This window comes from Euprymna scolopes, chromosome 19 (assembly GCF_053919585.1).
Source record: "Euprymna scolopes isolate OS-2025 chromosome 19, ASM5391958v1, whole genome shotgun sequence".
Taxonomy (NCBI): Eukaryota; Metazoa; Mollusca; class Cephalopoda; order Sepiida; family Sepiolidae; genus Euprymna; species Euprymna scolopes.
In genome coordinates this window covers 23,346,351-23,359,977 of record NC_136500.1, presented here as the reverse complement: position 1 = coordinate 23,359,977, position 13,627 = coordinate 23,346,351, and the positions used below count along the sequence as shown (strand labels likewise).

At 32.6% G+C, this 13,627-nt stretch overlaps 1 protein-coding gene across 8 annotated transcripts in view; it reads right to left on the bottom strand.

Moving 5' to 3' along the window:
- LOC145303489 (uncharacterized) overlaps window positions 1–13,627 on the bottom strand; it is a 731,279-nt gene that overhangs the window by 273,982 nt on the left and 443,670 nt on the right. For all 8 annotated transcript variants that reach the window (XM_080144908.1, XM_080144909.1, XM_080144911.1 and 5 more), the window contains 3 exons: window positions 8,183–8,293; window positions 5,600–5,710; window positions 2,772–2,882 (listed from right to left, as the gene is read on the bottom strand). In XM_080144908.1, coding sequence (XP_080001034.1) covers window positions 2,772–2,882; window positions 5,600–5,710; window positions 8,183–8,293 — 333 coding nt within the window. The remainder of the gene's footprint in view (window positions 1–2,771; window positions 2,883–5,599; window positions 5,711–8,182; window positions 8,294–13,627) is intronic.

The following is a 13,627-nucleotide window of genomic DNA, read 5'->3' as shown; positions in this document are numbered from 1 at the left end:
TGGAGTGGGCTGTTCATTGTTAACCCCAACTATCTTTATTTGCTGTGAAGCTAGTTATTTCTTATACGAATCAAAAACATTTTTGGAATCCAATCTCATTATTTTTTTTTTAGTTAAATCACAGCCAATCAAAAACATCTCTAAAAAACAAACGAAAAAAAAAATGGTTATTCGTATTATTTTGATTATTTCAACTAATGCTGTTCTCGTTTTGAGTGCTATTTACTATTTTGACATAGCCCTCGATTTTCAAGGGTCTCTTGTCAGTTCTACAATGATCAGTGGCATAACGGATAAATTCATTTGTAAGTGACACTCTTCTGCATCTGATTCGATCCTCTCTCCATGAGATACGAAGAATGTGATTGCAAATTATTTAAAATTTCTACCCTGTCATGGCTGACAGAACGAGAGCATACTACCTCCATCGATTAAGTAAAGGATTCCATTTGAAATTCCATACAGACACGCGAGCTTAACAGCGAATTTGATGAGAGACAGCTGAAAAATGTCAGAGGTTATATCGGCTGAGGTTGCGCAAATAACACTCAAGAAGAGAACAGTAATCCTAAGAATCGAAATAATACAAATTATCAATCCTCATTTCAAAAAGTTTGACATTTATCGACAGTTATCACTTGTAGTAGAAATTAGTATTTTCTCTGAATATTATTGTTTCAATCTTTGCAAAGTTTATTTATTTGTATTATTTTAATTACTGCTATTATTTCTACTTAATCCATAGTTATAGCTTGCTACGGCATGCACGAATAGAAGTCTTAAGTAATTCGCATTAATATTCTTAGTATCGCTTAACCATTAATCTCAAGTGAGCTGTTGCTTAGAATTGATTATAACTTAGCGCTTTTAACCGTTACGTCACCGGCTCTTATTTATTTATATTTATTATATTTGATTTTGTAATGTAAAGATTAAAATAAAAAGCTTTTCAAGATATTAGGTTTAGTAATAAAAAAGAAAAATTTTAGCAACACTAGATATAAATTACTTTAACCATCCTTTGCATCTGGATGAGTCCATGCTTATAAATAGGAAGTGACAGGTAATAATGTTAATATTAAAATTGGCTATTCTTGTATAGACCAATTATTAATAAGAGATTTTTCTGTCAGCCACAGGTTCATAAGAGTAGTGGTTGATGGGCAGAAATCAGAGGCCCACAATATTAATGCTGGAGTCCCTCGGTGGTCAATCCTGGGCCCAACTCTCTTCCTGATCTACATCAATGATCTCCCAAAACACACACTTAATTCATTCGTTGACATCTATGCTGATGACACGACCACCCATGGCAACACATCAAAGGCCATAAATGACAAAGTTCTCTCTAATTCTCTCTCCTCTGATCTTGAGCATGTGGTACAATGGGGGAAGAGGTGGCTGGTCACTTTTAATTCATCCAAAACCAAGTTTCTATCTTTACATCATCAACGCTCTGATCCCCATCTGGCATCAATTGAAATGGATGGCTCTCGTCTAGGAGAAGCCCCATGTTTTGACAAGTTTCTGGGTTTGACCTTTACTCCTGATCTGAAATGGAACACGTACATCAAATCTGTTGCCAGGGCCGCTGGGAAAATGGTGGTATCCTTCTACTGCTCCAGAAGATATCTCACTACTGATGCAATTCTCTATCTGTATAAAAGTCAAGTACGTCCAAGGATGGAGTACTGCTGCCACATCTGGGCAGGAGCTGCTAAAAACAGCCTATCCTGCCTTGACAGAGTACAAAATAGACTTCATGGTTTAGTGGGGGATGCCCTTTTCTCTTCCCTGCAACCTCTCTCCCATAGGAGAGAAGTTGCGAGCTTGTCTTTGTTTTATCGTTATTTGCATAGCAGGTGCTCGTCTAGGCTCCAATCCCACGTCTCCCCTCGCCAATCTTTCATGAGAAACACCCGTCTGGCTGAAACTACTGTCAATAATTTTCCCCACTCTTTATCTGTGCATAAATCAAAACGTAGATTCCATGAGCAGAGCTTCTTTCTTAGAACTGCACACCAGTGGAACTCTCTGCCGCTTGCCTGTTTCCCACCTGACTACAACTTGGACGTCTTCAAGTCCAACATAAACAAATTCCTGACAAACCGCCCCCTTAAGTAAGACACTCTATCAAAACCTCTAATACTAATGATTACTACAATACTATCTCATTGATTATTGTACACTCAATAACCCTTATCCCTGATTGGCCTTCGGGCCTTGATAAGTGGTGACCCCCATGTAAAAAAAAAGCCACAATATACTAAATTCATAGTGGAATTTGTCTAATTTCGAAATATCAGAGACCTTGACTAATTCTAGAAATAGAGAATATAGCATTAATAAATAAGTTCCTATCAAATAAAATGGATGCCATGACTGTAAATTGAAAACCAAACTTTCAGATCTTTACTCTTAAGTTCTACCAACTGAGTTATTTATAAGTTTTATTATTTTTATCAGAAATTATCAGCGTTATTGATTTTTTTTAACTGAATTTTTTTTAGACACATGTATATAGTGTTAGCGGTGTATCAAATTAATGTTACCTTAAAAATATTTTACCCCGATGAATCTGATAACAGTAACAAATTATTCTAATGCATATTATTTCTGTAAAAAAAAGTTAATAATATTAACTTGAAAATAATTTTTAAAATCTCATAAGTTTATAATTTAAAAAAAATGAAATACTTAGAACAACAACAACAACAACAACAACAACAACAACAACAACAACAACAACAACAAGAGAAAATGAAACTCACGTTCGACACAAGTTTTTCCCATGAATCCAGGTTTGCATTTGCAGATATACTCTTTTCCGTCATTAATACATTCAGCGCCATTTTTGCAGGGTTTCAGGCCACAAGGATTGGCTGAAAAATAAAAGATAAACATAAAATATATTTAAGTAAACTGTAATGAAATTACGAGTTATTGAAAAGGAGTCTTAAATATGGCTTAAGATCTGATTAACCATATAAGATCTGTTAACCATATAAGATCTGATTAATCATATAAGATCTGATTAATCATATAAGATCAGATTAATCATATAAGATCTGATTAATCATATAAGATCAGATTAATCATATAAGATCTGATTAATCATATAAGATCAGATTAATCATATAAGATCTGATTAATCATATAAGATCAGATTAATCATATAGGATCTGATTAATCATATAAGATCTGATTAATCATATAAGATCAAATTAACCATATAACATCAGATTAACCATATAAGATCTGATTAATCATATAAGATCAGATTAATCATATAAGATCTGATTAATCATATAAGATCTGATTAATCATATAAGATCAGATTAATCATATAAGATCTGATTAATCATATAAGATCTGATTAATCATATAAGATCAGATTAATCATATAAGATCTGATTAATCATATAAGATCTGATTAATCATATAAGATCAGGTTTTAAAAAGTAATGTTCCATAATCAGCAATTGTGTTAACCAGTTGACGTAAAACATAAAAGCTGACAAGCATCTGTGACGACGTGCTTACCACTTATTAAGGCGAAAAGCCACATGAGATTAACGGTTAATAAGACAATAATAAATTGAAGATGAGGAACACTATGGAAGTACTAACATTGATCAATCTTATGCACTACATTTGATTTATTATGCGTCAATCCATGATAAGAATTTGTTGACATTAGTTTTAAAGAGGGAGTCCTAAGTGATGAATAAGATGGTGAATGCTATTTACAACTGAATTTTACCAAGTCCTTTATCCGTTATGCTACGGGTCTTTGTAGCATAACGTTTGTAAGTGACACTTATGTGGAAGTTGAAGCTTCAATCCGATATGAAGAATACAATTGCGAATTAGGATTTCTACCCAGTCATGGCCGATGGGATGAGAGCATACTACATCCGTTGATTAAATAATGGGTTCTGATTGAAATTCTGTGCAGATTCCCGAATTCAACAGAAAGATTCCTGTGTTCGACAGAAAGATGCCAAGTTCGACAAGACACACCTGGAGAAGGTTGGAAGCAACATCGGTTAAAATGTTGTAAAAATTTGCATTTTTTATGAAACTTTTGTTTTATGAGTAAATGCCAGTAAGACTAGCTGCTAAGAGATCATAATTGAAAAAAAAATAGAACTTGATAGGCGTAAGTTGACTAAAGGTGTTATTTGTATGCATCCGCAAATACATATTTATATGTTAAAGTCAGTCCATTTTTAAATATATCTTATCTATCTGATAATAACTCAACCGGTAATGACTAAGGCTGGAGAGCTATATGTTTTGGTTTCGATTCTAACTGATGGCACACATCTCATTTTTTTTTTTCACTTTTGAAATCACTACTATATATTGGGTAGAATATAACATATAATAACCGATAGAGAATTGAACCTTATAATATTCGATACGAAATCTACATGAATTAAAGTGTCATATTTAATCGCATTTTACAACCAGGCGATGCTAATATGTCATCTTTATAAGTGACAAAACACTTGTTGGATATGTTTTCTTTTTCAATAAAAAGAACATTTACAATAACATTTTTGCACGTACACTTTAATTTTTGATGCAAATATCTCATTGAAAAAAATATTTGGTACTTGTGAAAAATTTGAACCATACGTAACTAACTGGCCGCTCGGTTTTGCTCGGAACATGACGTTAACCGTCGGCTTTCACAGAGCGTCACTGATGAGCAAAGCGTTACAACGCTATTCAAGAAAAATAATGAAGAAAACATTTAAATAAAATAAAATCACCAGAAAAAATATAACGAAAATAAAAAAGATCAACAACCTACCGTAACAATTTCCGTTTTATGCTTGTAACGATTTTTTAAGCGAAAAAAAAAATAAGCCAGTTTTTTTTTTTTTTTTTTTTCATTTATTTTTTTAGTCAAACAAAACTGAACAAAATAAGAAAACCAATTCATTCATTTTCATGTATTTTTTTAACTAAAGTCTTACAAACAGCACTTTTTATGTGTCTTTTATGTATTTTTTTTTGCATTTTTTGTTTATTTTTATAACTAATGTAAATTAAACATTTTTTTCTTTTCATAAAGATTTTTTTCCTGTAGGGTGGGGCTGGATAACCGATGTTTAAAAATGAAATTAAATTAAGACAGCCGGGATATTCTCTCAGGATTTGGTAGACTTTTCTACAGTTGCATCAGATGATGTTAAAGTGGGGTGAGAAGAGACAGCGGATGTGGAAGAAACTTCACCAACCCAGCCGGGTAGCTTTCTGATATTTGGTTTAAGATGGAGACAAAAAGATCATGATCAAATTTCTGTCTTCACATAAACTCGAAAAGATAATTGTCGAGAAGTTCCCGGCTGGTCTGTTGATTTGTTTTTTCCCCAATATTTACCCCAAAATCGTTTGCTCCTTTATTGCGCATTGATTGGCATCTTACGTCAGATTACAGTCAAACCCGAGCGCATGACGTCATGTTCCAAACAAAGCCGAGTGGACGGTTAGTTACATGGTTCAAATTCTGCATAAGTACCAACTGTTTAAAAAAAAAAATGATATGTACGGTTCATAAATGAAATTGTTTTAAATTTTTACTCACGTTCAATGCACGTTTTTCCCATGAAACCAGCTGTGCAGACGCACTTGAAATCAGTATCATCATTGTGACACGTAGCACCGTTTTTGCAAGGCTTCAGTCCGCATGGGTTGGCTACAACACATAAAAAAACATTTAGACAATTATATTACGTTGCTAATATTTACCACATAAAACGGAAGAACGTGTAAACCAGAATCAATCTATTATAATATTAAAAAGCTGAATTTGTCGCACATTTTAACCTCATGAGGCCTATTGCAACCCAAATCTCAGCAATGACCAATATTTGCTGCCAGCAAAAAAATCCATGGCAAACGGATATTACATTAATACAAATTCATTGGCAAATAAGTGGAGAGTATTGAAAATCTAGGGAGACTTGTTGTCACTCAGACTCCAGGGAACATCACAGGTTGTTGACAGAGAAATCTTTAGTGACATGTGTGAAAATTTCTAGTGAATAATAATAATAATAATAATAATAATAATAATAATAATAATAATGTAATGTTATGACCCTTTAGGCTGTGATAATAGCGTAGTATCTGTTAACTGTGGCAAGCAGGATCAAGGATGAAAACATTATTATTATTATTATTATTATTATTATTATTATTATTATTATTATTATTATTATTATTATGTGATTTGAGGGGTGGCTGGTTGCTGGATCAATTATGATTAGAAAAATAAACAATTAAATTGTGAAAAAAAAATGATTGACATAATATAATATATCACAAAAGAAATGTGAAAATAGAAAATAGATGTAAACATTATTTTTGTGTTTGCATAAACAAATAACTAGATTGAGGACATTAGGTTGGTCTGAGACACAATGATATGACGTAAAGAAATATATGATGTATGTAGATTTGGGGAGATTCTAGTCAGTCGTTAGCTGGACATCAGAGAAAAAGGACGACTCAAGATGACGTGGGGAGCAGCGTCATTTCCGACAGTCAAGATGTAAAGAACGTGTAATCTCTGAAAATGCCGGCCAGATCATGAGAATAAATGTTCATAAATAATTCAGGTATGTGTTGTGTTATTTACATCTGTCTACAACTGTTTCAATACGTCTACGTCAATCGTTTCCTGTTAGAACTGTTGCATAAATGTTAAAATATACATAAAAAAACACTAGACGATCAACTAAATGATACGACGTATATGCATACACGCATTTAAACGTACACGAATATACAGGTAAAATATAAAACTCAAGTATTAAACGTGTACGTCGTTATAGAACGTATTCATACACCTGTTTACAATAACAATAACAACAACAATAACTTAGCAAAGAGAATGAGAAACTACTGAACTATTAGAAACTGAGGGTGGAGATTGTTAGGTTATAGATTAAGATACTTCCATCGTGCCAAACATATATGCGCTTGGCTCAATTCCAGATAATCTTGAGGAACGGTTGAACTTCTTGAGAATCAAGTACATCACCGTTCTCTAGAAGTCAGTTCTCCTTGGCACAGCAAACATCCTACGCCAGGTGCTTTCGATCTAAATTGACTCGTTGACTATGCTCATTAGCTTTGGTGTAAAAGCCTGCTCTTGAGTGAAAAAAAACAACGGTGTAAAATATGACAACACTGTGAAGTAAACGAACATAATGATACTAACGATAAATTTATAGATATATATAGATTAACATCCTCAACTAAGTAATCTTCCCAAAATGAAATTCTACTTTTTTAGATAGCTACGTTTAAGCGTCTTTGAAAATTTTGACCAAAAGAAAAAAAAACAATGATTTTAGAACTTAGAGTGGGAGAGTTGTTTCTTGTATAAATTTAATGTAAACGAGTCATCATTTAAGGGGCATTCTGATTTTTTAGGGATGTTCACTAAATATTTAACTACTAACTCTAAGTCCGATTTATTAGGTCGTAAAACCATGTATAATCGCTTAAAAATAACCCCGACAAACAACTAAATAATAATAAACACACATTATTCTTCTCCAAGATATAAATATAATAAGTAAAGAGCTAGCTAAAAATTAGTTTGGAAGTCAATTTCAAAAAGCTGTCCAACACATGCCAGCGTGTAAAGCATATGCGAAATCGATGATGATGATGATGATGATGATGATGATGATGATGATGATGATGATGATGATGATGATGATGATGATGATGATGATGATGATGATGATGATGATGATGATGATGATGATGATGATGATGATGATGATGATGATGATGATGATGATGATGATGATGATGATGATGATGATGATGATGATGATGATGATGATGATGATGATGATGATGATGATGATGAAAGAATTGATGAGAGTGCGTTGGTAAATAGATGTTGAACAGTTCAGGTAGCAAGGTTAGGTGGCAAAGCAAAGCCAAGCGAAAAAATAAACTAATAAGAATTAATTTCAGAGAAAGAGGGATAAATGAATACCTAGCCAGAGATAAGTTAATTTAGAAGTCAATTTCTAAAAGTCGTTCAACACATTTACACATCTAAGACAGACGATGATTAAAAATAGTCGACGGTATAATATATCAAAACGTTAAAAAAAAATGTGATGATAAATGTCATCCTTACGTTCAACACAAGTTGTTCCCATAAAACCAGCTGTGCATTCACATCTGAATGTTTTCTTATCATTGAAACACTTGGCATCATTCTTGCAAGGGTTAAGGGCACAAGCATCGTCTACAAATGAATAAAAAAATATATAAATTTATTCCAGCATTGATTGCAGTTTTTCTAAAGAGAAACAAGAATCACAAAAAAAAAGAAAAAGAAAAGAAAAAAGAATGAATATAAGTAAATTCTGATTAATTACAATTTTCATTAATTACAATTTTCATTAATTACATTTTCATTAATTACATTTTCCAGGACCCCAACTCTCGATATAATTGACGTCATCAACTCAGCAATCGACCGATATCTATCATTGTGTGTATACATACCTCAGATATTTCTTGGCGTCGCCACATATTCAACAAGAGGGAGAGGAGAATCTTTCATGCAAGATTCTTCTCTACTTCTCAAACGTTTAGTCAGTAAAGAAGTGAAGAACATTAATTTTCCTCCCTAAATTAACCAATTATCTTTACTATATTACAGCACAAGAATTCATCTAGTCTGGTGGAGGGTACAGATAAGTGTTGTTATTTGAAACTTGGGTTTTGAATACTATGTTATTTTAAATAGTTGTTCATAGTTTAGTTGTTGTTTTCATATGTTAGGTTTTATAAAGAGACCAAAAACACTCGTCGACTCTGTTTAGTTGTTATTCAAATAATTCATATAAATTTGAATATATCCTACCAAATTAATACATGGATGCGAGTTTATTGGTGATGTCAAGCACTGTGTGACAGCTTGCTATCTGTTGCCTTGCAAAAATATAAACAGATTTTATTTCTCCCCTTTCTGCAAAGTTGTTAGGTTGGAGAAAGGGTTCAGATTTTGAGTTAAAAGGTAACTTGTATCTGGGACCATGAAATCGGAAAAACCATTATCCCCCACACTGACGATTCCTGAAGAATGATGAAATATATATATATATATATATATATATATATATATATATATATATATATATATATATATGGATTATAATTTTAAAAGTATTTATAATATACATGCATAAATTTAAGTAGGTTTATATGCTTATATATATATATATATATATATATATATATATATATATATATATATATATATATATATATATATAACATATACTAACATGTAAAGAATTAGTTGGGAAACTAATTAAACGATCATTACATATTTTGGAATGGAGTTGTTAGACATATTGATGGATAGTGTCGGCTATATTCAGTTTAATTTAGTTTCATGAAAGAGGGTTGAAACGCTTTGTAAAAATTCAGATACCTTTGTATTTTTATAAAATCGTAACAATACGTATAAGATTTTTTTTATTGACGTTTCACTCCAAACAAGGCACAGAGCCACTTAGTCGTGAGGGACTACTATTTTGGACCAGATTGGGACCAGATACTATTTACGGAGTTGGGCAGCGAAATGTCTGTTCATGTTATACCTGAATTTCTGCATGTCAGTACAGTCAGTGGCTCGGGAGGGAATTTCAAAGTGCAACAGTCCGAGGGAAAAAGCTATTCAAGTAGAAGGCTCTACAGCATCTAGGGATCTCTACAGTGTAGGGTGGAATGTTGCTGCTTGTTGGGTTTATCAGGGACATTGCCATCAAGGGGCTAATAGTGCTCGGAGTTCGTCAGAGCACTTGCCATTTAAATACTTGCAAAATAGGCGCAAGCATGCCACGTTTCGGCAATGGGACAGAGGTTGGAGTTTAATTGATAGTTTAAAACCTATTAGGTTGATGACTTTTTTTTTAACGCTATCTAGAAGCGAGAGACTAGTGGCAGATGCACAATCTCTTTGGAGTTTTACAGGATTTTAGGTGACATAGTATGAATAGAGCTTCCCTGTATATAATATATATCAGATTTGCATCAAAGTTAACATTAATTAAGCAAGATTCTCTGAATTTCAATGTTCTCTTAAGCCCCTTAAGTTTAAGCCTTAAATTTTATATATTTTTGATTATGATCATAATAAGAATAAGGATTCTAGAATGAGGTTTAGTATGCTTATATCACGATTTTAATTTTTGTAAGGAGACATAAAGGTGATGAAAAATTGTTCTGTTTCAGGAAGCAATAAAACAAGGTACCCTGAATTTAAATTTTTTTTTTATTAAGATCTTTAAGTTTAAGTTAAAAGTTTTAAACATTTTACGAGAATAAAGATTATGTAATGGACTTTAATCAAAATTAGAGTAATGATTTTTGATATAAGGTTCAGTAGCATTATATCTTGATTTTATACTTATATCTTGATTTTATAATTAAATCTTGGTTTTATAATTATATCTTGATTTTATAATTAAATCTTGATTTTATAATTATATCTTGATTTTATAATTATATCTTGATTGTATAATTAAATCTTGATTTTATAATTAAATCTTGATTTTATAATTATACCTTGATTTTATAATTAAATCTTGATTTTATAATTAAATCTTGATTTTATAATTATATCTTGATTTTATAATTAAATCTTGATTTTATAATTAAATCTTGATTTTATAATTATATATTGATTTTATAACATAAAAGTGGTGCAAATCTCTTGTGTTTCGGGAATCAATTCTACCTGCTGCAGAACGGTTATGCGACTAGTAATATAAATAAGTAATATATATATATATATATATATATATATATATATATATATATATATATATATATATACTGGTTTATTGTTATACAAACATGGTCACATCCTGCTGCTACAAATAGCCACTTGTTTCAATCAAACAACAGATATCATCAGGCAGCGACTTGACTATTCAAAAGTTTAATGAATAATAATAATCCATATCAATGCCTCATTATAGATTTCTGCTGTAAAATCCAGGTAAGTATTTGCATTTTCATTGCGTCTTTGATTAAAATATCTTCGGCCATGTGTGATTTATATTTCTCCCATAACTCTAATGGAGATGAAGGGGATCAAGTCAAAATGACGGCAAACAATGCACGAATTTGAATCGCATGTAATGTGTTACATGCATCATTAATTCATTCATCCCAGTGTCCGTCATTCTCCAATAAATTCAGAGCTTGACATGCACTGCAGAAGTGGCATATGTAACAACATTGCCAATTTTTAATTGCTGGAAAGACGTTGGACCAGGGATATTTATCAACAGCATGCGAAGAAAAAAACATTCATCTTGTTTGGGATCAATAGTATTGTGTTTTCTTTGAATATTCTAGGGTGTCCGTCTACTCTATCTCCTCGTTTGCGTCGTTCAAATAATTTTCTACTCCAATTCCATGTGTATTACATGGGCACTTCCGAATAGAGCAGTGTTGATGCAAATGCGTCATTTTGACATTACGTGAAAAAAGTCGTTAATATTGTCGCCGGTGGATTAAGAGCTATTTGTTGCACATTTGAAGCTGTAAAGTAAAATCGTTGTTCATTTTCTAAATGTACTGATAAGTGAACAATAGCCGGACTTCGTTCATGTATAAAAAATGAAAGAAATCGCCATACTGCTTCATTACTGCTTATGTATCTTCCAGCTTGAAACTGTGCAATTTCATCGATATGTATGCTTGCATTCCTATCATTTCCTTGAGTTTTCAAACCAAAAACTGCTATATTACAACCTTTATTCACATAATTGCAAATGTATTTGATGCACTTAACTGAGTTACTGTATTCCACATTAATGTGCGATTTGTAGGCTTTTGCTAGAAAAGGTGAATATGGAACAATCCACCAGTAATCGACTTCTATGTCACCATTTCACATTTGTATGATTGCTAATTTACCGCCATTATCTGTAGATCTTCTCCTGTATAAAGGATATCCATCATTTCCTGTAACTGTGCCTGATAGTAATGTCCGTGGATATCGCTTAGAGCAATTTCCATCTTTCATGCATGGTGAATTTGGATTTCATATACCACAAGCTCCATGTATCATATGTTTTGTCACAACTTCATGAAAGTCTTTATCAATGTAAGCATCAGGTATTTCAGCAGATATTACATTGTTGACTTCATTTGCACTGATTTTGTTATAAAGCCAGATTAGTATGTGTGAGTGTGGCAATCCTCTTTTGCCATTCCACTGACTACATCCAGCAGCACACAGACCCAAATATTTATGCTTAACGATGAAATCTATTAGCGATTTCAGCTTTTGTCTGATGATTGTCCAGGAAGTAATGGTTGTTGTATATCATCCCAAGCAGGGTTGCATGTGAATGTAATGGACAGGTCAGGGCGGCCATACTGACGAACATATGCTAAAGCATCCTGAGTTTACTCATGCATATGATGTGGACTGCCTATATATGAAGATGGCAAAATTGTTAGTCCTCCAACGTTTGTTGTATTACCATCAATTTGAACTGCATCTCGCAAATGAACATATTCTTCAAAGCAAAGTTTGGGCTCATTCAAACTTATGAATAGCAAACGTTCCGATTCAATTTTTGCGGACATGTATACGATGTATTGGTGGAGCATTTTTTTTTTTTTTACACAGGCATCACCACATTATCACGGCAAAGAGGCCACTCGAGGATAAGGGTTAAATAGTGTACAGTAGAAATTGGACAATGTAGTAATGATTAGTAATGAAAATTCGGTAAATTTGGTAACTTATATGGAACAGCTCATCAAGAACTTGTTTACATTAGACTTGAAGACAACCATATTGTAGTCAGCCAGAAAGCAGGAAAATGGAAGACAATTCCACAGGCGTGCAGTTCTAAGAAAGAAGCTTTGTTCATGGAATCTACGTTTAGGTTTAGGCACAGATAAAGAGTGGGGGGAATTATTGATAGTGGTTTCAGCTAGACGAGTGTTTCTTGTGAAAGTTTGGCGAGGGGGGACGATAGACTGAAGCTCAGTCGAACACTTTCCATGAAAATAATGATACATCAGAGACAAACTCGCAACATCTCTTCTGTGAGATAGAGGTTGCAGGGAAGAGAAAAGGACATCTCCTCCGAAGCTACGAAGTCTATTTTGAACTCTATCAAGCGGTAATCGTGACACCCTGCACTGGTGATTTCCAAAAGGATAAAACACTAGAGTCTGTAGGTATTTAAATTATTATAGTAATAATCATATATATATATATATATATATATATATATATATATATATATATATATATAGTTGAAAAAGCCTTATCACTAAAAAATTCAATTCTTAATGTCTGTGTACTTGTGTAAATGTCAATCAAATGTCTCTATTTTTCCAAGTTATTTTCTTACTTGTATTGCCGCAAAATTATAAATTTTTGGTCCTTAATATCAAAGTACTGAATCATGTGACGTGGTAAGAGATTGAACAAGAAAATGATGAGGCAGAGACAGCATGTCTGGCCAAGCTGTCACAACAGAGCGACACGTAGAATAATGTTTTGACGTTTCTGAATGTTTTAGATTATTTGGAT